The sequence below is a fragment of the Aspergillus pseudodeflectus genome (genome assembly GCF_044049435.1).
Source record: "Aspergillus pseudodeflectus strain CBS 756.74 chromosome Unknown BJX68scaffold_24, whole genome shotgun sequence".
Lineage (NCBI taxonomy): Eukaryota > Fungi > Ascomycota > Eurotiomycetes > Eurotiales > Aspergillaceae > Aspergillus > Aspergillus pseudodeflectus.
In genome coordinates this window covers 100,759-124,094 of record NW_027263800.1, presented here as the reverse complement: position 1 = coordinate 124,094, position 23,336 = coordinate 100,759, and the positions used below count along the sequence as shown (strand labels likewise).

General features: G+C 50.8%; 7 protein-coding genes across 7 annotated transcripts; 4 read left to right on the top strand and 3 right to left on the bottom strand.

Moving 5' to 3' along the window:
- Positions 1 to 321: 321 nt before the first annotated feature.
- BJX68DRAFT_98116 (uncharacterized protein) lies at positions 322 to 1,311 on the top strand. Its single transcript, XM_071050117.1, has 2 exons — positions 322 to 1,200; positions 1,257 to 1,311. The coding sequence occupies exon 1, from the start codon at positions 452 to 454 to the stop codon at positions 1,046 to 1,048; it is 597 nt and encodes a 198-aa protein (XP_070898519.1). The 5' UTR covers positions 322 to 451; the 3' UTR covers positions 1,049 to 1,200; positions 1,257 to 1,311.
- BJX68DRAFT_98122 (SNF2 family N-terminal domain-containing protein) lies at positions 628 to 3,677 on the top strand. The gene is made up of 4 exons (XM_071050118.1): positions 628 to 1,200; positions 1,257 to 2,016; positions 2,157 to 3,473; positions 3,528 to 3,677. Exons 1-4 carry the CDS (start codon positions 1,064 to 1,066, stop codon positions 3,540 to 3,542), a joined length of 2,229 nt encoding a protein of 742 aa, XP_070898518.1. The 5' UTR covers positions 628 to 1,063; the 3' UTR covers positions 3,543 to 3,677.
- A 2,299-nt stretch (positions 3,678 to 5,976) lies between these two features.
- BJX68DRAFT_276168 (uncharacterized protein) lies at positions 5,977 to 8,707 on the bottom strand (the record flags this gene model as incomplete). Its single annotated transcript, XM_071048030.1, has 5 exons — positions 5,977 to 6,257; positions 6,306 to 7,173; positions 7,231 to 8,209; positions 8,256 to 8,408; positions 8,685 to 8,707. The coding sequence occupies 5 exons, from the start codon at positions 8,705 to 8,707 to the stop codon at positions 5,977 to 5,979; spliced, it is 2,304 nt and encodes a 767-aa protein (XP_070898517.1).
- Positions 8,708 to 10,348: 1,641 nt separating this feature from the next.
- On the bottom strand, positions 10,349 to 11,111 carry BJX68DRAFT_238075 (uncharacterized protein). The gene has a single exon (XM_071040283.1). The coding sequence runs from the start codon at positions 11,100 to 11,102 to the stop codon at positions 10,452 to 10,454; it is 651 nt and encodes a 216-aa protein (XP_070898516.1). The 5' UTR covers positions 11,103 to 11,111; the 3' UTR covers positions 10,349 to 10,451.
- Positions 11,112 to 11,680: 569 nt separating this feature from the next.
- Positions 11,681 to 13,421, bottom strand: BJX68DRAFT_276167 (Alpha/Beta hydrolase protein; the record flags this gene model as incomplete). The annotated part of the gene is made up of 2 exons (XM_071048029.1): positions 11,681 to 12,517; positions 12,567 to 13,421. The coding sequence occupies 2 exons, from the start codon at positions 13,419 to 13,421 to the stop codon at positions 11,681 to 11,683; spliced, it is 1,692 nt and encodes a 563-aa protein (XP_070898515.1).
- A 1,535-nt stretch (positions 13,422 to 14,956) lies between these two features.
- On the top strand, positions 14,957 to 16,465 carry BJX68DRAFT_255602 (uncharacterized protein; the record flags this gene model as incomplete). Its single annotated transcript, XM_071043068.1, has 1 exon — positions 14,957 to 16,465. The coding sequence occupies one exon, from the start codon at positions 14,957 to 14,959 to the stop codon at positions 16,463 to 16,465; it is 1,509 nt and encodes a 502-aa protein (XP_070898514.1).
- Positions 16,466 to 19,466: 3,001 nt separating this feature from the next.
- BJX68DRAFT_267326 (fungal specific transcription factor domain-containing protein) lies at positions 19,467 to 23,314 on the top strand (the record flags this gene model as incomplete). Its single annotated transcript, XM_071045796.1, has 8 exons — positions 19,467 to 19,832; positions 19,879 to 19,959; positions 20,027 to 20,628; positions 20,677 to 20,865; positions 20,914 to 21,787; positions 22,754 to 22,759; positions 22,819 to 22,878; positions 22,949 to 23,314. The coding sequence occupies 8 exons, from the start codon at positions 19,467 to 19,469 to the stop codon at positions 23,312 to 23,314; spliced, it is 2,544 nt and encodes an 847-aa protein (XP_070898513.1).
- Positions 23,315 to 23,336: the final 22 nt, after the last annotated feature.

Below are 23,336 nucleotides of genomic sequence, written 5' to 3'. Positions count from 1 at the left end.
AGTCTCAACCCTCGAATATCATCCAAGGCATGTTTGGTAGATATTGGCGTCGAGCTACCTGGCAAACAGGGCGAAAGTTTACAAGGCTCAACATTGAGGTGCTCTGTCTAATGGTAGTAGGGTCGCACGATAGGTGTTCCCCGAATGTTCGTGGCAAGTTGGCAAACGCCAGCCGTCGTTGGTATCAATGATATGTTAAGCACATGTGGTCACTTTGCTAATGGCTTCCTAGTCTGTTCATACCTGGTCGGTTTTTCCGCCTTGTTTACCCAACACGTGGGCCCTCTGTTTGTGTCCAGCCAGAGTGCAGTCTGGATGCCAACAGCCGTCTGGTAGATCAAGCTGGCGACCATGAAGTCGGTGTCTTCACCCGTTGTGAGACACGACTATTAAAACAGGCACCAGCCAAGCTAATTGCCGCCCACCCGCCTTGTATGTTTATACCGTCTATATGGATGTTAAGGGCTCGTACCCAGAGAGCGGCTTTTATTCGCCGGACGAGTTCTATGGTGTGTCTCCGAAACGTGAACTTGAGGGGCACGATCTTTCCTTGTTGATGGACCCACCACGGAAGCGACAGAGGGTTGACAGTGACTTGGAAGCCTTAGTCCCCTATTGGAATAGGTCTGGTTCTTCTACGGCACCTAATATATTCCAGGCCTCCTCCAAACCCCAGGGGCTAGGGAGCCTTTTCCTGTCCAACGGCTACCCACACGAGGCGCATCCCGGAAGCTTGTACCCGTCACAGCAATCTGAATGCACTGTCGATATTAACCACAAGATGTCAGAGATTATAGATCCGCCAGAGCACATGCAAGGGCTTGGACTTACTTTGACGCCTGATTATGAGCATCAGCATCAGTTCGCGACGGAAGATGACCCTACCCTTCATTTCCCGCCGGGATCCCCGTCTATTGAACCTGGCGAGATGCAGTTCGTTCCGTGGATGCCTGATAGCTTCCCAAGTCAAACAACGGAACCGTATCAAGACGGAGCTTTTATCAGAACCACAACCGCCCCAGCCATACTTGGCGAACCGGCTGCCTAGATATCTCCTTATGCTATGAGTGCTCACGACGCGATCACAGGTTATATGGCGGGAAATAACTCGGAGAATTTCCACGTATCTCCCGAGACTATTATGAACAATGCCACCGTGGATCCGTCGGTGGAGGCTGATAATGGTAGCCTTACGCCATGGTAAATGCCTTTCCTTGCCATCACTCATCCGGCGGTGCTAATCCGTGATATTACAGCTTGCCTGGCCCGGATCAAACCCCTCCCACTTCTGCGCCGTCTGTGTGCCCAGAGGAGATGGAAGGGCTTTCTCTGCAGCTAAATGCCGATCCCTGTCACCGGACGGGCGGGGAGTTGCAGGTGCCACTACTGACGCATCAGAAGCAAGGCCTCGCCTGGATGATGGAGATGGAGAACAGCGACCACAAGGGCGGGATCCTTGCAGATGATATGGGGCTCGGTAAGACAGTCCAGGCCCTGGCACTCATCGAATCCCATCCATCACCATCGCCAGCGCGCCGTGCGACGCTTGTGGTGGTACCGGCGACCTTGATCCAGCAATGGGAGCATGAGATTGAGCGACTGCTCCGGTCCTGTCCCGGTCGAGGCCGCGTATACACTCTCTACGGCAACAAGCGACGGGTGGGCTTTAGTGAGCTTAGCCAATATGACATTGTTCTGACCTCCTATGGAGTAATGGCAACGGAGCTGGGGCGAAAGCAGCGGGGCCGCCGCTGGGTGACGTCCGCTAGTAACCCTTCTGGGGGGCAGACGCTGTCGATTTTGGGACCAACCAGTCACTGGCACCGGGTGATCCTTGATGAGGCACAGAGTATCCAGAATGACCAATCGAAGACAGCGATAGCCTGCCGCGATATAGACGCCACATATCGCTGGTGCCTGACTGGGACGCCCCTGACAAACCATCTACGGGTGCTCTATTCGCTGTTGAAATTCCTCCGAGTTCAACCCTGCCCGGATTTCGATGTCTTTGACATGGTAAGTCCAGCATTTGGGCGCTTGAGGGATCCACCGTCGTCCGACCTACGCACCTTTTCCACCCCAGAATTGCCGCTGAGTACCCAATTCTATTATGCAGGCGATGGAGGTTATTCAGGCGCAGCTGATCCGCAGGTTAGGTCTTCCGTCGCACTTCCGATGGCCGGGAATGCGATAGGGATGCCAGAATAGCGCTGCGGCAGAGCTTAGAAGCATTCATCTTGCGACGTACATGGTTGACTTTGGGCGATGGCCCGCCGCTCTTGCGCCTGCCACCCTGCATGACGAATGATGTGTACGTCCGTCTCAGCGACATGGAACAGGTACTTTATATTGCCGTCGAGCGCAGCTTTCAAGCCCAGTTCAACGAACTTCAGGCGGCGAACCTCCTCAATCGGTGCACTTCCCATGTGCACAGCCTTTTGCGGCGTCTGCAGCAGGCCTGCTGCCATCCATTCCTCGTCCCTGAGCTACCGCAGATCATCAATGATCATTGCAGGGCCAAGGCCTGGCTGGAGACGAATGCGAGCCGGTTCAGCCCCGGTGTGATTCATCGCCTGCGGAACAACACTAGTCTCCGGGATTGCCCGGTCTGCTTTGACCCGGTCGAGAACCCGATGATCTTTTTCCCCTGTGGTCACAGCGCCTGTTATCCCTGCTTCACCGCGATGTTCCCTGCTACCTCTAGTCCACAAGACTCTTGGAACGCGAGGGCTGCCATGCGCTGCCCCCTCTGTCGTGTGACAGTGGACCCTGCCCTGGCGACGGATTATGTCGCGTTTGCGCGAAGACACTATGCCCCGGACCAAGGATTGACAGAGGCCGCGGGCTGGTATAGGCTGCTAGGGAAATTTCTTCTGTGGGTTGCCGGGCCGGCGAATGGGCGCATACATCCCACTCCCACGGCGTTTGGAACAGACTCCGATCTTTCTACTTGGCTCAGCAGCGCCAAGATCGACAAGGCTCTGGAAATAGTACAGAACGTCCGGGACCAGGGTCATGGCGAAAAGATCCTCATTTTTAGTCAATTCACGGCATTGCTTGACCTGATCGAAATCCCTCTCCTCCAGCGTGGCTGGATCTTCCGCCGCTACCACCGAAACATGACTCCAGCCGACCGCCACGACGCGGTTGAAGCGTTCACGAACGAACCGGACTGCTCGCTGATGCTTGTATCGTTCGGGGCTGGATACTCAGGTCTGAACCTGACGATGGCATCTCAGGTTGTTATCATGGATCCTTCCTCGGACCCTCGTGTCGAAGAACTCGCGGTGAGCCGAGCACGGCGGGTTGGCCAGCAGAGGCCGGTTTATATTCACCGTATCCTAGCATCCAGCACGGTGGACGATCGTCTCATAAGGTTTCCGGCCGACTCGCACGTTGAATCCAATACGCTGGATGGAGCTCCAGGCCGCGTTCTACCCGCTCCTGGAGGAAGTGATCTTGCGTATCTCTTTGTAAGTCATCATGATGTTTGCTCAAGCAGTACTAGAAGTAACATGCCTGGTTAGCAAGGGAATCAATGAATAAGCGTATAGCAGTCTGAAGCATCTAGCGATCCACATCGCCGGCGCTGCAGCGAGTGAATGTTAAGAGAGAAGTCGCAGACACAGCGTTAACTCTGTACTTCCTCAAATATAAATGTGCCATGTACCATCATGCCATAAGCACCATAAAATATAGAACGATTTGACTTCTATCAGGACAATCTATTTCCTGTTAGCAGTAGAGAGATCCCAGTAGCGAGCCTCTCCGGATTCAAGGTAAATTGGGCTTGGTACCCATTAACTCATGGGACATAATCAAGCTATTGGACAATTCCTTGTGATTTGTAGACCTTAAGCTGAAAGGAGATGAATCAACATCCCCCATGGCTGGCTTGGCCTCTTGTAGTTATATCTCTTGAGCAAATAGAGTGTCTGCAAATCACAGGGTTGACGCCTGAAGAACCTCAAGAACCAAATCTACGGAAAGGTCATGATGTATCAGAATACCTGAATCAGCTCAAATTCAACTAGACAAAGCACCAAACTATATATCTTAGAGCAAAGAAAAAGTAAAACGAGTAATAACGCATGACTACATCTTCTGCCTTTTGATTCTTTCGCCAGCAGGTTCAGTCACCTGGGCACCGCTCTGGTTCTGCTTCGAGAACTCTCCGATCACCCGTGCCACGGTTATTGCTATGTTACGAGCGGCCCTAACAGAGACCAGGCCACGGCTTTGTTTATTTTCCAGAGCAATTGGCTCAGCACTGGTCGAGTCCGATTCCACAGCAGACTCCCCCGAAGGAGAAGTAATGGTAACCAGTGGTCGGTGTCTTGGGCGCCCGAGTTGATGCTGGCCATCCCCACTTTTACTACTTCCCAGCTCGAGAGGCTGGGTCAGGCCCTCTAGCTCCGAGAGTGTACCATCAATCCATTGTGGCTTTGTCTCGCCCGGTGCTGCGAGGAGGAGACCAGAATCCTGAGACATCGCCCGTAGAGTAACACAGTATCCTGCTTCTAGAAGTACCTCAACCGTGTGTGTCAGCGAACTTCCAAGGCTGCCCGGCGTTCCAAGTGCAGAACGCGGCAGTACCAGGACAATAAAGTCAGCATGGATGATAGACGATCGCGCAACAACCCCGCAAAGCTTGCATGGGTCCAGCTGTTCCTGATTCATGCTCGGATCCACCAGTGATCCGCCAGCAGAGATCGTCACGATCCGAGGCGTGTGGCTCTCGCTCAGTCCAGACAGAACTGCCGCCGCGCTCTCTGGGTTAGCCATGATCAATGCAGCATCACCTGGGTAGACAGCGGCGTCTGCATGTTGTGCCTGCGAGCTAGTTAGCACTGTGGAACACGGAGTTGATCCTGGCGCCTCTGCCCACCACCCTGTCGCGACACCTACCTTCCAGGATTGATGTGTTGCGCATCGAAGCCAACCGCTGCATGGATTCGGTACCCTGCGTGCGCGAAGCCAGCAGAGAGATTGGTATCGCCAGGGGAAAGGTCTAAGACCGCCGCAGCTGGAAGCGGAGAGAAACAGGAGGACAGTTGGTCCTTGGATGACAACGCCAACGGCGTTGCGAAAAGTGTGGTCGCGGATGATCCCTCCCAAATACCCATCCGAGCAGAGGAACCAGTACTGGGGTCTATAGATGGATTGGTTAGTCTGAGTTACTGCGCGTGGACTGGGCTGGTAAAGGGTTCCTACCAGGAATGGATGTCACTAATGATTGTGGAACCAGCTCTCCCACGTCCATGACAACCATCACGCGCGTGTCCAGTATTTCCGCGTCACTCTCTTTCCCTATGTGGTCTATGTCTCTGAAATGGACCAGGAGCTCTGTCTTACTACCATCTGAGGCCCCGCGTCCCAAAACGGGATGATCAACAAGGAAAGTGTACCGTGTGGTAATAGCCTTGGGAGAACTTGGTATTCCTTGAACGGGCAGCAGGACCCCATGAACGTAGAGGATGCAGCGGCCGATGCCACCAGAGCTTGCGTCGGGTCCAATCATCACTTGCACGTATTTGCCTTTGGTAAATTGCTGATATTGGTTACACAGAGTATGGGAACCATCGAGCTATGACTTTAGGTTAGCAGACATGGAACTTACCTAACGCGAGAGCTCCAGATCTAGAGGAAGTCAATGCCAGAACTTACCAGTTTGCGACAAGTTTCGTTCGTGATGTTTCGCGAATGAACCCTGTGGTGCGGTATAGGCCATGCGGTCCACCAAGCGGTTTCTTTCTTCGGCAGATCCAGCGTAAGCTCAGGTGCAGGACTTGGAGGCGAACCGACATCACCATCTGCCTGGTCCGCGGAACACCACGCTGTTTCCTCGTTTTCAACCTTAACCTGAGAATGCCAGGTGGCCGTTACATTACCAGTCAGTAGAGAACCTGGATCCAGTCCCATAGACTCCGTCGTTGTTGGTTCAGATGCATTGGACGAGCGAGGATTAATAAAATCTCAGTCAGCCCCATGGTTTGGTACCTCATCTCTATTGCTCTTAGCGACAGTGATATCCTGAGCGATCTCCTCAAGGAAAAAATCAGTATCAGAGACGACAATGGTCTCTACCTCAGAAAGCGTATCATCTTCTTCGCCAGCATCATCGTTAATCTCCACCTGGGCTGGCGGAGGACTAAGTGCTGGTGCTACCACCACTACTGCCACAGGGTCAACTTCGCCCATTGGATCAGTGACGGTGATCTCACAGCCCGGGGCGGCTGAGCCATCCTCTCCGGTTACTGGAGCGGTATCGCATCCCAAAGGCGTGATTGCTGGCGCGGGCACACCGATCAACGCGCCATCTTGCGCCTTCATGGAAGGGTGAGCCGGCTGCTCCTCCAAAGGACTGCTGCTATCACACATCTTGGCAACTGCGGGGATCCAGGGCCCCGGCCCGAGATCGCCGAACACTACCGTTCGCGAGAGGAGGGAGACGCTCTGCCGTGGACAATCACAGACATCGTCGCGTCCACTATACACCAAGTTATCCTTGGCCGACAAACACCCTGCCGCATGCAGGACGACCAGATAACGGCTCTGCGCTCCGTGGAAGTCCACATAGGCAAGGCTGTGACCCGTGTAGAAGGAGACCTGTAGTGTCCGCGCAACGTCTGTCCGCAAGACCTGCACTATACACGCCATCTGGCGGAGCTTCTGCTGGGCGATTTGCAGGAGCTGCCAAATACTCGGACCCGACCGCATCCCGTCAGGCTGGCCGAAGACCATGGTCAAGGCACGGCGGTACAGCTCTTCCACCACGTGTTGGCAGGCAAAGACGTCGACCGTTGTAGTACGCTCAATGCTGGGGGGCAGAGCGGGAGGATCAGGGGCAGGAGTGTGAAGCCATTTCTTATGGACATACAAGATGTCCTCCTCCGCCTGGTACGCCAAGTCAACGGTGTGCGCGTCACAGCGAACAAACACAACGCGAACACCCGCTGTGCTCGGATGCAGCATCAGCAAGGCTCGCAGCGTGCGCGCGACGCCTTGGCTGAACGTCGTGTCCGGTAGGTCAACCTCCTGCGAGTGCCTGAATCGGCTGTGGAGCTCCTCCAGGGGCTCCCGCACCAGATCATATTTCCGCAAGATGTTCCACAGTAGATCCGGCAATGCGGTGGGTCTCTTCCTCAGCTCAGACTGAATAATGGGGTCGTCCTAGATATAACCATGTTAACGCTGGGATCTTAGGATAAGAGCAGAAAGGGAGTATACCTGGTTACAGCGGGACTTCGGGCAGTAGAATTGGTTTGCGGCCGTTGCCTCACTACGCAATGCCGCCCACAGCTTCTTCGCCACAGTTGCGGTTACCACGCGATCAGCGTCACACGCATCGGCCGCCGACGGATGAGTCTGCAGAAGCTCGAGATAGCGGGGTAGGATCTTCGCCTCGTCCTGAGTGATAGCCTTCTCCCAGATTGCATGGATACGGTCCGTTACCTGGCTGGCATTGAGAAGCCGCTGTCGGTCCCGTCCAACGCTCCCGGAGATCAGGTTATAGCCAAAGTGGAATGCGGAACGGTCGAAACCAGTCTCTGGTATATGAATGCCTTTAAGGTAAAGTCGGTCGCGGTAACATGGCGCCAGCAGCAGGTCGCCCGACGACGTCCGAATCCACGCATCTATCGGGCCCAGGTCGATTGTGTCGCGCCTCCACGCCTCAAAGTCAGCTTCCTGCAACGGCAGACCTCTGATAGTTATCGAGACGTCTTCCCAAATTCGCGCACTAAGCCTAGGCGGTGCTCTCTGCTTATTCGTGGTGCCCGGGCCTTGTCGCGCCTTGACTGGGGTCAGACGGCAGAAGAAGTTCGCTTTGGACCTGCCATTGAAGCCGAAGTGCCAGTAGCAGCCATTCGCCGCAATTCTCACTTGGTGACTCTCGCGACAGAGCACCAGTGCTGCAATTTTTAGGCCCTCGCCGTGACCGCCCGCTAGTCGATCGTCCATCTTCTTGGTTGTGTGCCCCATCTCGAGGCATGAATAGTCTAGGGAAGACCCGAAATTGGTGAATTCCGCGCTCCCTCGGTGTCGGTTGAAGTATATGTAGCCCAACAACTTCGGTGGCTCTGCATCTCCGTTGGCAGCTGGCGCCGAAGCTTTCTCCACCGTAATTGTGATCTCGTCCGGAGTGGTCGAGACGCTGGGAGCGAACTCCAAGAGGCTAATCTGATGTGTTTCGAGAATAGCATCCTTCCTGGTCCAACTTAGCAAATTTTCACTATTGTTCTATTGGGGCCTACCAGTTCTGATACAGTTCCCGTAGAGCATCTGGAACCCGCCAGCTGGGAGCATAAGCGCGTGTCAGGCCCAAGGCAACACTGTGCGGCGCCAGGGCGTTGGCTGGTTCTTCCAACACAGTAGTTGTCGAGAACCGATCCGGCCCGGCAACGGGACTTGAGCCATGTCGGGAATTGTGGGTCCTATAGTTGATCGTCAATATTCGCCACTGGAGGTCAACACCGATATTACGACCTTCTGATCAACGATCGATACATCCAGCGATTGGTGCAGATCCATAGAGAGATTACGATGACATCTCCTTCCTATATTGGTTTAATTCACCCCTGAAGATTGTACATAAAAGTCCTTTACTTCGCGATAGATACAGAATGTCAGACCACATTTCATTATGTCCTCCATGCCATATTATTCCAGACAAGCCACCCGACCTCTCGTGAACGCGAGGATCCATGGCGGCCGCTGACTAGAGAGTGATAAGACTCTAGCGGCGAACGGCATGACCATAATAGCAGACTCGGGGGCAGACATGGCGATTATAAACCTGGCGAAGCTAAAGCGTCTGTCAAGAAAAGAAGGAGCGCGGAAGCAGGGCTCTTTCCGGTGACATAGGATGAACGTAAGTACATCTTTCCAATTCCCGCTCGCGAATCCCAGTCCAGTGTTCAACCGTCTATGAGCGGGCGGACAGGGGCACTCAGCGCCGCTGTTCGAGTCGGCGGTCGCAGAAACGTGAGGGCGAACAAAGTAGCCATGCGGAAATAATAGGTTTTTCGCGCTCAATAATCCTCCACACGCAAAACGCTTCAGTTCGACAACTGTTCGCATGATTGCGTCAAGCAAGCATGATAGACACGTTAGCAACAAAACCAGGACAAACCACACATATTCTAGTGCCTATCATTGCTCGCTCTCTACTGCCTCGTCTCCCGTGTCTCTGCCCTTCATATATTTTACAGCAGACAGCTGAGTTACCGGCCAGTCCCTCTGACGCCAATGCGCGACCATGCCTAGCCATGGAATGAGAGCCTCATATGTGATGGCCCTGAGCACTGCTACCAAGGTTGACTCGTGCGGCACGCACAAAAGCCTACAGCTCCTCAAGACCTTGAACCGTAGCGATTCGCCTTGCTCCAGGCGAGAATTGTGGTTGTTGCTTGGCACGCGGGTGATGGACGAGACGGTGACGTTCGACATAAGGAGTTCTTCATATCCGTCCTTAACCCCATCCTCGCTCAGATAGGCGTCCATGCTCACAATTGAGTTATCAGCTCTGTGGGAGAAGACGCGCGGGTACGTGGCGGCCAGTACCTATGGATCAATCGGAAACTCAAGACAACGCCTTGGGCCAAGAACGCGACTCGGAAGTCTGGCTTCCGAGGTTTCCTAAGTACTATAATGCGTGCTCGTTTCCACTGGTCGGGATAGTGGCTTAGTTCCACTGATTTTGTGAAGATGGTGGTGATTATTGTCCGGAGGTATGGCCATAGGTGCTTCCATACAAGAGTTATAATCCCATCCTCCCCGGGGGCTGCGGTACCCTTGGCGGCCTTGAGTGACCGGTATATTTCTAGTTCAGTAATTGGATGCCACGGTATCTCCTCTGGGGGTGGTGTAGTGTTATCTTCCTCTGGGTCTGCCATTTTAGGGAAGAAGGCTTCTAAAAATGCCTTGGCCTTGGCTTCGTTCTCGGTGACCTCCCGAGATCCCACCTTCAGTGCAGGGATGCTTGCATGGGGTTCTCGTGGGCGCATGCACGTTGCTTTAGAGAACTTGATTTACCCCGCGATTAGAGGATTGAGGTAAGCGTGAATAGGCGTATCACTAATAAGATAGGCCTCTATGGAACTACTTTGTTCCTATAATAGCTAAAAGAACCAAGGGGGCCTTAATTACTACTTCTAGAGAGACATGGGTGTTATCTTACACCTTAGTTTAATAAGGAGTGTAAGGGTGATAATATTATATACATTTGCATGCCTCGATATTGATATATGGTGTAATTCTGGCGCCTAAACGAGGCGAAGCAGGATGGCGGGTAGGGGCGGGGCTCCAATCACCCGTCCATTATATATTTAATGTAAGCGTGTGAAAGCCCATTTATTAATCTACTTTCTGTCCACAAGTTCCTCCTATCCAGCCTCAAAATTCAAAATCGCATTGAATGTCGCACCCTACCACCCGCTGCCGCCCGAGAGTTACCCCCGAACCCTAGAAATCTCTGTCTCAGACTCCACAGACCGGCAGATGCGTGTGAATGAGGGCGGGAAAGCCAGCCCACTGCTGTATACAGTAGATCTGAACAAGTCAGGGCCAAACATGGTTTTCCACCGTGCAGCGAAGCCGGAATCCGGAACCCCACCGGGCGCACCCTCCACAGCCTCAATTCGCCGAGCTAGCAATGACATCGATATTAGCATTAATGGGAAAGACCTTGTCCTAGCAGGAGAGGACGCGCCCCGCAATTCTATGGGGTTCGTGTCATCATTGCTCGGGAGGAAACTTATTTGGAAGCGGTCCGCGATGTGGAAGGTGCTGTATCTAAGATGCGTGGATGAAACTGGCGTTGTGTATCCCACGTATCGGACTGGTAGCGCGTTCAAGGATAGAGAGCGGAGCTGACCTTGTTGGAACCTTGCGGCGCCGGTGGTAACAAGTTGCTGGATGAGATTGTTGTTACCGCCATAGTGATTATATATCTGCGAATGAGAACGGCTGATGCAAATTCTGCTGGGAGGTGGTGGAGATTCTGGGATTTTTCTTTTGTGACTGTCTAGTATATGCCTCTGATGTCTGTCTAGGGTTGTTAGTCTATTAGACTTATACTTAGGACAATTTTGATATCTCATGCGCTTTGAGCCCGTACTGCCTAGGCGCTAGAAGCCCCGACAAGCCAGACTTTAGTCCAAAGTTAGGCTACAGCAAGGAGTCTTCTAGTATATACTAATAGTTAAGTTATAGGCCTTATCCCAGGTTCAAGAATACAAGTAGAGATGGTAATACCCGCGGTAGTAATGCCTCTAGGCGACAACTCGATATAAAAGGGCTTCAAAGGTTGAACAATTAGCTAGTTAAGTGGGAGAGGTATGTCTTATTACTATATAACTAAGCCCTCCTAGCATTACCATAGGGCGTGGGGGGTGCGGTTCGTATTCCGAGTCACAGCATAGCCAGCTTCCTTTTACATCAGTCAGGGTAAGTATTACTCTTCGCATTGACATGTATATCCTAGGCAAGCCCGCTCGTGAGGGTACCGCCTCGCCCTGAATTATACCGCACGGACACCCTTCCTCGCAGCAGTGCTAAAATTGGTAATAGCATGCATGATCTGCATGCAAAAGAAAATAGAGCTTCATCCTTTCCACATCCAACTTTATTGAGGCTCGGTTCCTACCACTGCTTTCATTACTGAGCCAAGAAGAGCGTCTCAAAGACGGAGGCTCCTGAAGTTCTTCCTGAGAAATACCGCAGCCTCAGACCGATAATCATCAGGGATGAACTTCGAGTGATTGGCGTACATATTTAGTAATTGATGACCTCCACTCCACCGAGGCCAATGAGCGAATGTCCCTTTATTACCGTCGTTAGGATCCAGAGTATTAACAAAGGAGATGTAGTAGGCTTGGAACGCGGCCGACGCGTAGTTAGGTAGGATGCCAAAGAAGACCTGCAGAAGATCACTCCCGTGGAACGTACCCAGCAACGGTGTGCCGTAGTTGTAAGAGCTTATGTATGACCAGGTAGGAACATCTGGGCTGGCTTGTTCCGAGGCTTCAAGGAAAATACGCCGACTAAGTGAAAACTCGTGATCGCCAATGATTGCTGCAAGTCTTTTGAACTCCGGGTATATATTGTTCTTGGATCCGGTACGGAATGGCGCGCCGTTCGTGTTGGTATCGGCATAAAGGTCAATAAACTCCTTTAGAAGCTGCTTGGATGCATTTTGGAAAAAAACATTGCCAAGATACTCAATTAGGAGCTCCTCCGTGGTGATGTTTGACTGGAAGAGGGCAAAGATTGTTCCTTCGTCTTCTTGATTACCAGCAATGTATGGGACTTTCGCAACCTTGTTTTCCAGTGCCAATTGATCTGGGGCGTCTGCGAGGACGAGTCCGTCTGGTCGAGGGAGGTACGCAAGGGCGAGAGAATTGTAGCCGAGCATGGCTGGGACGGAATTCGCGGCGTTCAGGTATGAGGTATAATCCAAATCCCGGAGACATTGCAGAGTGTTAGGAGCATTTGTGCATCCCGCGCTGTCAACAACCTGAGAAATTCATTAACTAACTTTTCATCATCATTTAGGCTTCCCATACCTTATCATATATCCCTTGAGCTTGAGGGGCATCGGTAGCGTCGGCAGCCAGAAAGGTACCAGAGTTCATAATTGCCCCCCTGAACAGTGGCCTCCCATTATAGGTGTGATTTCCAGAATATAATGCCATCTGATCAAAGACAGACCAGGCACCAGCCGACTCACCCCAAATTGTCACTTTTTCAGGATCCCCCCCAAATGCCTTAATATTGTCTGCTACCCATTGAAGGCCGAGTCGTTGATCCAATAGTCCCGCGTTGGCGGATCCTTCTGCATGGATTTGACGACCAGGCAGAAATCCAAACCCACCGATTCTGTAGGCAACTGTGACCACGATTATTGGCTTCCCTAGCCTGACTGACTCTTTGACCCAAGGTTTGCCATCATACATAGAATTCCAGCCAAGTTGAAAGCCCCCTCCGTATATATAGAACAGGACTGGCAGGTTATCTCCACGTTTTGTGCCGGCGGGTCGATGAACATTAAGGTAAAGGCAGTCCTCGCTTGCTGAAAGGATGGACTGCTGAAAGAATGGCGCATTGAATAATGAAGCGAGGGCCTTAGGGAGGAGAGAGTATCCGTCCGTCGTACTGCCAATGAATTGTGGGCAGATATCCTTGTTCTCGGTAGCTTTATATACCCCGTAAGGCTTGGTTATTGGCACGGGAGGTTTGAAACGGAGATCTTTGACTGGAGGTTTGGCGAACGGGACACCAGGAAACTCTTCAACCTGGCCACCTAATCCAATAATAGTGGCCTGGGGCGAGGAGATTGTCACAGTCGGAGTTGAGGAAGCTCCTAGTGCTGCTGGGAGTAGCATAAGGAAGGCTGTAACAAGTGAAGTATAGGCTTTCATGGCTTGAGAGAATTTGGGGAGTTGCAAAAAAAAAAAAAAGAAAATCAAGCTTACTAGCATAAGCCAGATACTGCTTGTTATGGTTATCGACTGCGAGAATGTCGTTGCTTTATATACGACTAGTTGCTTCTGCTTGCCCCGAACAGTTTCAGGGGCATTGGTTGGTTATCGGCTGGCACCTTAAGGCAAAGGACTATAGTCTAAAGCTCCATACCCGAGGAATTTTGACACACTTGCTAAGGAAGCGCTGACAGAACCTTGGGAAAGTGTAGGAGTTGATGGAAGACCTCGGAAATAACCCTTGGCCTACCATAGAGTACTACTTTGGAGTACGCCTGACCAGACTAAACTGTCAATGTTTCTTATATGGACCGAAAAAAGCTAAATTGCACAATCAACACGAGATTTGCTAGCCAATCAGAAATAGAGTTATACGGTCAGAGGAGACAGGGTGTTAATCCCTCGGATCCGTTTCTGGAAATTGTTTCCTATGTCCCGACTAGGGTCAAGGCTAGACGTCCCGCCTCATACCTCTCTACATGCATCGACTATTCAGATATAAGGATCGTATAGTATAAAAAAAAATCAAATCCTTGGCTCAGAAGTGTAGAACAGAAGGCACAGTAGTCATCGTCACAGCCTCCATCCCAAGTCTTGGCCCGGTTGCATTCCTGCGCAAGGCCACAAGGTACACGCTTACCAATGCCGCCGGCGGAGATCCCCTTTTTTTTTAGCGGGCCGACATCGCAGCATCGACCTGGAAGACTCACGTACCAAAAGCGGCCTTTTGACGACCAGGGGCTGTTCCAAGGGGGCAGACACGGTGGACTGAATACTGTTTATAGTGTTGGAGTAAGATGTATCGACCGACCGTTCAATGCAGAGGTTATCTATGCTTAGAAGTTTGTTGCTAAGTATTTTTCTCCAAAGAAATGCACCGCCAAAATTTATCTGTATCCGAGCTATATTTCACATCTTGAGCTGTCGTAGTCTAGCTTTACTGTATTTCATGAACCCTCTGCTCAGCGTCCCAAGCCAACGTTGACCAATTCCTGGAGGCCCCATTGTTTTGGTAGAGTATTAAATCATCTTGCGCTCCTGCCGAGCCACGAGTGCTGCAATATCTTAGGGCTGGGGGAAGCCGAGCAGGATGTTTTGCTTCAACTAATCAGATTCAATTCCATACGCAAAGATCGCGATCTCAATTTTCCGACGAGATGTTAGTCTGCGAAACTCCAGTCTTCTTCACGTTTGAGATACCTCCCCACTCTGTCTCGCCGACCCTGCCGAGGTGCGAGTTGCCGCAATGAAGGCTTGATCCTCGTGAACGAGTGCTGCGAGCACGATGGAACTGTCGACAAGCCCAAAACATGGCACACATCCACATGGCATACATTGTATACGCAGCAGCGATCCTCAGTCTATATCATTGCCTCACCTGCCCTGTCTCCAAGACCATTCCCATTCAGTTCTGTGTGACCTCATATCACGGAATTATAAATTGTGTTGGTCCCACAAGACGAGAGACCGGAAAGATGCCTTTTTCTAAAGCAACTTCAGCCTTTGGCGTCATCAGTCTTGTACTTTCCGCTTTTTCTGCTTCCGCATTTACCAACGCCTCCGAACCTGGCCCGAAAGCCTGCGAGAACTTGACTCAGTTGCTTGGACATCAGATAGTGGTCACGAACAACTCCAGCTCGAACTACACCAATTCCATAAACACATACTTCAACACCGATCAGAGCAAATTCAAGCCATCATGCATTGTCTACCCAACCTCCGCTGATGACGTCTCCATCGCAATCAAGGCCATCCGCGCTGCTGAATCGCGCTTTGCAATCAAAGCCGGCGGCCATAACCCTAATGACTTCTTCTCATCCGTTGACAAGGGCGTCCTTATTGACCTCTCCTCCATGACTATGAAGTCTTACGATCCAGACACTGAATTAGCAACCTTCCAGCCCGGAGGCCACTTTGGCGACATCTATGACTACCTCCTACCGTGGAACCGCACTGTCGTTGGGGCCCGCCTTGCGGGTGTTGGTACCGGCCTGGCCCTCTCTGGTGGCCTTTCTTACTTATCCAGCCAATATGGTCTAGCTTGCGACTCCTTCCGGGAGCTCGAGATTGTTACGCCAACTGGGAAGATTGTGACAGCCTCGGAGACTATAAACCCAGACCTCTTCTTTGCACTCCGTGGTGGTGGCGGAAATGCCTATGGTGTTGTCACAAAGTACACCGTGCAGTCCCGGCCAGCGGGGACATTCTACGCGGGCATCGTGGTCTACCTCTTCCAGAAGAATTCGGACGTGCTAAACGCGATTGGCAACTTTATCCAGTACAACGAAGATCCTAAGGCTGCAGTTATCGGCACTTATATGAAACTGCCAACCCCTGATTTTGGGCACAATCTTGACGAGGCCATCGTTATGTTTCTCGTGTATGACGGTGAAGACGCGGGCAACACCTTCAAAAACTTTACAGATATTCCGCACATCCTGAATACATTGGGCCACCTTGACTACAGCGGCGTTGTAAACATGCCTATTCCTGGAAGTGCAGAGATGAGTAAGGGTCGAAATACATTCCGTGTCGCCGTGCAACCAGGTACAGATGAGGGCATTGACATGCTTGAAACACTCCATTTCAACTGGCGCGACTGGAGCAAGAAAAATAAGGGTAAATATCTCCTTACCTCCCTAGATATCCAGCCCATCCCACGATCCCTGACGGACGCCTCAAATGCATACCTTGGTGGAAACGCAATGCAGATGCCTGATGGACCGTGGTACTGGGTGAACTACCTCCTCACGGTGCCGCGGAAGCTCTCAGATGATGACTACAACAAGGTGCAGGAGAGTTTTAAGGAGCTTGTTAATGCTGTTCCACCAGGCAAGGGGTTACCGCTTTTCATCAATGATGCGGAATATGATCAAAATCCCTTGGTTACGTATGGGGGATATGAGAAGTTGAAGAAGGTGAAGGCGAAGTATGATCCTAATGGGTTCTTTAGTAGTCATACTGGGGGCTGGGCTTTTCCTTGATCTAGGCGGCTCCTTGGTGATTGTGCGTCGACAACCGTTGGGGATGTATGCTTGAAGGTTTTGTATATACTTTTGCGAATGCTGGAAAATGAGGGCCAATACTCTACTAGATCAGTGATAGAGATAGAGAACCCCATTTTTGAATTTGGTGGCATCGAAGCCCGCACAGACAGCTTCCATTTGTTCCAGGGTAAAAATCCGCAACCTCCTGGCTTAACGGCTTTTCCGGCCACGACTGTTCCATACTCCTTCACTAATATGAATTGCATAACGCCAGAGCAGTGCCGCCAGATCGGCGGAGAAAAAAAAAGATGCAGCTCTCATGCGAACTTTTACAGGTAAAAGAAGTAAAGGCGATGGCTTATCCTACAGTGCCAAACTGCATGTTTCGAGCGCTGTCCAGTATACGAGATTATGCTGTGACCGCCAGCGGATCCTTAGCTTAGGAGCGTAGATTGGGTGCAGCTCTGCGCCAAATCCCCTAGCTGGACTACCCCGGAGTATCCCCATACTGTGTTTGTTGCGTGGGGTGAGACGATGGTAAATGCGCCAGACGCAAGTAGGGCCTAGATACCATTAAGAGTCATCTAATTGAGAGTGTGTTGGAGAGTAAGGCAGACTTTGGGCTAAGATGATCTGAAATGGTGAACACCCATTCTTCCTTAAAGCCGGTGGCCATGACACAACATTCCGGCCTGGGTATGACCAAGGAAAAGGGCCTCAACAGCGTCCAAGGACTTTTGTAAGCTAAGGCAAAAGATGGGGCGCAATTTAGTATGACATCACCTTGATGAAGTCCGTATTATTGGGCACGAGCACGGTGTTTACGGTAGCAATAGGACGGCCTCGGCAGGGGACAGCTTGGACATGTTCTCTTGAAATAAATCCTCCCACGGGAAGACGGAAAGTCATTCCTCAAGGCGTGAAGGGAATTGTTTGCATTCATTAGCCTTACTACAATCACCATGCTAAGCTAAATCCTAGTTTCCTTCTTTTCTAGCCCCTATTCCTAGCACTGCCCCTCGCAATAGGTGACCCCCACCAATCCAGATGGCCCTCCCCTTCCTACTGAAAAAGACTCTTTCTATTTTCTCCGTAACAATAAGCCATAGGCACCGAAAATAATTCTACGGCACTGGGCCCCTTGCTTCCCAGTTTTGCGGCCTTTGGTCTCGCTGATTTCATCAGCATCCAGGTCTCCTGTTAGAACCTGATCTCGTCCGGCACCTCGGGCCCTTCCTAAGTAACTTATGATGGTTTACTTTCAATGATGATAACAAAAAGAAAAATGGAAAATGACTCGCAATCGTTGCCCAATTTAGCAGCGATTAAGCCCATGAGTGTGGAGTAAGGTTCTAACCCAAGCAGACCAAGAGAGAGGTTTACTTCGGAGTAGAACCAGTAGAGGGTCAACGCTGACATCAGGCCAGGGTCGTGATCCTTATGATTCCGTGCGAGTTCGTCTCATCTGCTGGACTAGGGAACCTCCCGCACAAGCCATTGATCGCCAGGAATTGTGTGGAGTGTGCGTGCAACCACGGAGACCCATGTACTGTATCCTTCTCTATTGTCTAGGGCATTCTGAAGTGCTGGGATGCTCTTAGAGAGTTCTTCTGTGACTGGACAACCCCTGCAGCTTGTTTGGCTTGCGGTGGAAGGTACTTCGCCAGCAGGAGCTCCACCATCTTGTCGTACAATTCTATCGATTATTGGCTTCGGCGGGTCTGCTTCCGTTGAGAACTGGAGGTTCCTTCCGCCAGGATTAACGCTTCGGCATTGGTGGGTGGGTGCCACGTGGCAATCGACCAAGCATCCTTTGAAAATTAAGCAGCATTTTCTGGACTGACAGCCCAGCAATTTGGCAGGAAACAAGACGACGCGATGGGGTTGCCATGTTTTCTTAGCGCTAATTTTATTCCACATAGCAATTTAATTCACCAATCAAAGCTTATCTAGAACGACCGATAGACTTTTGACAGCAGGATCAGGTCAAGGCCTGGCTGGGGTCAGAAGGATCGCTGACCAGCACTAAGACGACGAATCGGAGTACCTTGTTTACGACTCTTCTGGCGCCACTGCAAGCTAATAAAGTTTGATGCCTGCTTTTTCGTGATTTTCATCGTCAAAGAGGTACCGATAAGAAATCCATGATCAGTGATCACCAGTCAATGGTTCATGGGTACGAAGAACAAACAGGACACGAGGGTCGCCTCCTGTCCCCGCGTTTTCCTCGCTGCCAGAGTTCTGTCGATCCAGAAGAGCGTGTCATAAACATCGATCTTGGGTTTCCACCAGTAATGGACTATCTGATATCATGATTCTTCTCGTAACTCCCCAATTCTTGAGTCCAGACTGGATTGAACCCCGAACTGAGTCTAAACCCCGCACTTCACCATCTCAATCCTCCAGGGGAAATCCAGGGACTGAATCCAATCACCTTCCATTATCATCGAACCATTTCTTGTGTGGGGCCTAGATGACCATCCCTGGGTGCATAGCTTTCCCAATAGTAACGCCAAATCAGACTCAGCTGACCTTCAGCAACTGATTCGCTACCTCCGTAGCATCGCCTTGAGCAAACCCTTTTTTAAAGTCTATTTCAAGTCAGCCTTCGAGAATGTTTCCTTTGAGTCGCAAGCAACATTCTCCTTGTCTATACAACAAAGCCAGCTAGTCGAACTTTTTCCTAGCATCCCAAGATGTTCTCACACTACGGCAGGAGGGCTTCTCGCGCCTGCATTTCCTGCCACCAACGCAAACTACGCTGCGACGCCTCTTTTCGCGGCTGCCCATGTACTAGGTGCCTCCAGGATGGGAAGGAGACTTGTATTCTTCGTGAAAAGCACCCTCGATTGTCAGTGTCCCGGCCCGAGTTATCTCAGCCAAGCTCCAGCTAACAAATAAAGCAGTTCAAGGAATGTCTATCAAAAATTCCTTAATCCCACCCCAAATTTGGATGAGGCCCTACAACGGCGCAGCGACGGTAAACACCCCTATTGAAATGCCTGAGGCGTTGAGCAAGGCTAACAGTTTGACCTCCACATCAACAAAAGAACGCGCAAGAGATGCAACACCACCAGGCACTGTTGATTTCTCATGCTACGCCTTCCTTGAGTTGGAGAATCTTCAAGCACTTGGCAAGGAGGACATTAACTATCTGCGATCTAAAGGATGTTTCTCATTACCAAGGCAACCAGCTCTTAATGAGTTTGTTACTGAATTCTTCTTGCACACACACCCTGCGACTCCAGTCCTGGATGAAAGCAAATTCTGGCATTTATACTTGCAACTCGATGGTGGCATCCAAAATGCCAACCAGAAACTCTCACTTTTTGTGTTTCAAGCGATGCTGTTCATGGCGTGTTCTGTAGGTTGGGCTACCTTTGGTGTGACTAATAGCTTACCATCTCTAGAATGTTTCTCTCGAGACTATCCAGAATTGTGGTTTCCCTGACAAGGATACTGCAAGAGCTTCTTTTTACAACCATGCCAAGGTGAGTCGCTTATATCATATCAAGTGCTGCCCATCTCCAAGGTTCTAACCTCTTGGGCTGAAAACAGCTACTATTTGACCTCCACGCCGAAAATTCCCCCTTGAATAAAGCCCAAGGCTCAGTACTTCTCTCCCATCATATTTCACCAGACGATCCACAGACTGGCAGTTTGTGGCTTGCCTCCGCTATACAGAACACCATGATGGTTTCCTCTGCTGGCGACCTACAAGATGGAATAAAGAAGCGACTATGGTGGTCAATCCTCCTTCGTGATAGATGCCTATGTTTGGGGTTGCGCCGCCGAACGCAGATTACCTTGATGCACTTCAACACCAAGACAAGCCAGCTCGAGGAAGCCGACTTTGCGGATGAAATCGCAAACTCTCACGTATATGATGAAGAGTCAAAGCAGATCCTCTTCAAGGCCTTGCAAAATCGGTGTCGACTTGCTGTTCTGGTAAGCGACATGGTGACATTCATGTTTACAACAAACGGTTCATCGTCGCCATTGCTTAAAGCTTTTCAGTCCCATCGGTGTGAGATTAAACGGATAAGAAACGAACTTCTCCAGTGGGAAAGAAGGTTTAATCCGCCGCAGACGCTTTCTCATGGCTCTTCTCTACCTTCATCTGTCAGAACGTTCATTAAAATCACTCACATGTATTACTTGTAAGTATAGGAATATTTATCTGTGATGTTCTAGACTGACCAGACCAGTGCTGCCCAATCTAACCTGGCACATTACGAGGCACTTATTATGAAAAGCCATTCGGATTTTGGCAGGCAAAGTTATATTGATCAGTTATGTGAATGCAGAGCCTATCTAAAGGATGCGGTAGATGGCATGACTGAGACTATGGAGTATTTTAGCGACTGCCACAACGTCAAAAATATTCCCCTCTGCACGTTCGTCCTTCACAGTTACCATGTCAATTTACCAGCTAACTTTGATAGGCTCGCTTTTGTTGCCACACCGTTTGTCAATGCTATTCTAGATGTGAAGCTTGCACGATCCTATGAGCAAATGGTCCTGCGAAAACAGCGCGTCGATCTCCTAGCAAACATCTATCGCCGATTGGCCCTCCTATATAGTATAACGAACCATGTCGCTATTGGGACAAACCAGATCCTTAGCCTGGCCTACAGTCTTTTGGAGGAAGTGTTACTTCACGAGGACCAGACACACGTTGCAGGCAGCCCCGATGAACCTGCTGCTCAATGTATTGCCAACTGCCTTGACAACTGGTCTGATGTTTGGCTATTCTATCCTCGAGCTTACCTCCTTATTTCTATCTCTGTGGACTATAGCCTTTCAGTAGGGAGGCTACCACATGATAGTGACATTCCTGAGTTCCTTATAAACACACCAGATTCTCCAAAAGTCAGGCTGCCGTGGATGACAAAGACAGACTTGATTCACCCATCCGATTCGACAGGAGTAGACTTCTGGGGTCCCTCCTACTGTGCGCCTGCCCAATCACTGTCCATTATTCAGCGGCTAACCGATGTGATGCCTATGGCCAACGCGAGTGCAGATGGGCTAATTGAGGGCTCGCCCAAACGTTCGATTCAACCCCAGACTCTACATGAGGCGCTCTGGCAAGGCAGCGCTATATACAGCGTGTTCAATTCCCAAACTACGCCAGTGACATTTGAAGAAGGGCTTATTGACCTTGACTCCCTGAGCCAGATGCCTCCTCCTACTACAGTGACAGTTTTTCAGGCGCCACCTAGCCAGATAATACCCTATACCCCCGACTGGCATTCTGGAATTATCCCAACAACTATAATGGGAAGCAACGTGAGCCAGGCTGGCGATTATGGGCAGGTATACGCAGAAGATGGCAACAATCCAACAAACGTGCAGACACTTGACTTTTGTATATAACAGCCCCAGATGGTCCATCTGTGCTTCACTATATGGTATATCTATATCTCGCGACCAAGCTCAAATATGTGCAGAGTCACAACAACGATAACACGGCCTACGCAGTAGGCCAAGCTTCCAAGGGGCACTAAGCTTGTGCTGCAGTGCATGCGTGATTTTGGAGAAACTAACGACACTATTGGCTAGGAACTGTTTTGTTTATTTCTTCTTGTTTTCTCGTTCCCACATTTTCCATCCCATCGCGTTTGAGTTGAGTTGAGCGAAGTTGAGCTGTTACGTACTTGCCACCACCTCACTCCGAGCCGAGGTAGACCATAATTTCCAAAGATGATTCTTCCCTTCTTCGGCCTCCTCTGACGCTCATCGCATCTTCATTTCGATAGTAATTACAATCGGGTTAAACGTACACTTCCAGACCACGAACACCTGGAACGACGGCCTGATCATCTACGGCATTTTGATTTCGGCTTTGGGGGCTCTCGCGGGTCTCGTTCCGCCTTATCCAAACTTTCTACGGGACCTGTCCGTCCTAGGCGTCTGAGGCGTTGCTTGCGGCGGCTTTTGCCTTGGTTGTGCAGGTAGACGCACCACCTCCTCCAGCAGTTTCCCGTTGGAGTTGGTTCTTGCCGGCTAACAAATCGTCCTGCCTAGGTGTGTGTGGTACTTCGTCGAAGCCGACAGTTGTCGCTTCCGGATGGAGACCGAGGTGAGCTGCTGCTCAACATACAAGGCTGGGACGGCGTTCACGTTCCCTGGCTGCCTCGGAATGGTGCGCGAGTGCATTCTTTATAAGTATTTCTTTTCATTCTTCTTCACAGGAAGGGATATGGATGTAATTATAGGGTAGCCTCCGAATGTGCGCTACCCTACACCTGTTTACTAGAAAGACGGTGCTAACAAAGTTAGGATCCTGTACGCCACTCCTGCCTTTGCCGTCTACCAGACACCCAAACACAAGCTAACACGTGCAGGGCCAAGTAACCCTCGCCGTCATCATCGCAAACACAACGATTGGTCAAGGCACGGTCACCGTTGACCAGCATTGTCCCCGGAAACAACACCTTCATCATCCGCGCAAAGCTGAACACTGTGGAAGTCTAGTCACACATTGAAGAGATTGTCAAAGCTGAGATTCTGTATCTCCGCGATGGCAATGTGATGGCGTCCGCAACAGGCGTGTCCATGGTGTATCGCGGAGAGCACCTCAAGTCGCGCCATGTGAGCGCGACAAGGTTGGTTAAGAAGCTGCTAGCCATTATGATGAACAGTGGAGTGAGCTATCTTTTGGGTGGCCTTAAGCCAGGGGAGGGGATGGCGTCCTTTATGAATAAGTTGATTGATCAGACTTTGGAGACGGTGAGGAATTTGCCGGAGAATAATGTGAATTTGTATACGGAGCAACTGTCGCAAGCGGGGAAGCTGGCACTTATCGTCTTGAGCTTCTTGGGGATTCTTCAAGGTAGCTAGGGCATTGACCTGGTCGGCTTGT

Excerpts from the sequence above, each read along its gene's own strand:
- BJX68DRAFT_98116 (XM_071050117.1), top strand. The coding sequence starts at position 452 with ATGGATGTTAAGGGCTCGTACCCAGAGAGCGGCTTTTATTCGCCGGAC.
- BJX68DRAFT_98122 (XM_071050118.1), top strand. The coding sequence starts at position 1,064 with ATGAGTGCTCACGACGCGATCACAGGTTATATGGCGGGAAATAACTCG. Across the intron at positions 1,201-1,256 it reads AATGGTAGCCTTACGCCATG|CTTGCCTGGCCCGGATCAAA; the intron begins GTAAATGCCTTT and ends GTGATATTACAG. Across the intron at positions 2,017-2,156 it reads ATTTCGATGTCTTTGACATG|GTCTTCCGTCGCACTTCCGA; the intron begins GTAAGTCCAGCA and ends TCCGCAGGTTAG.
- BJX68DRAFT_238075 (XM_071040283.1), bottom strand. The coding sequence starts at position 11,102 with ATGAGATATCAAAATTGTCCTAAGTATAAGTCTAATAGACTAACAACC.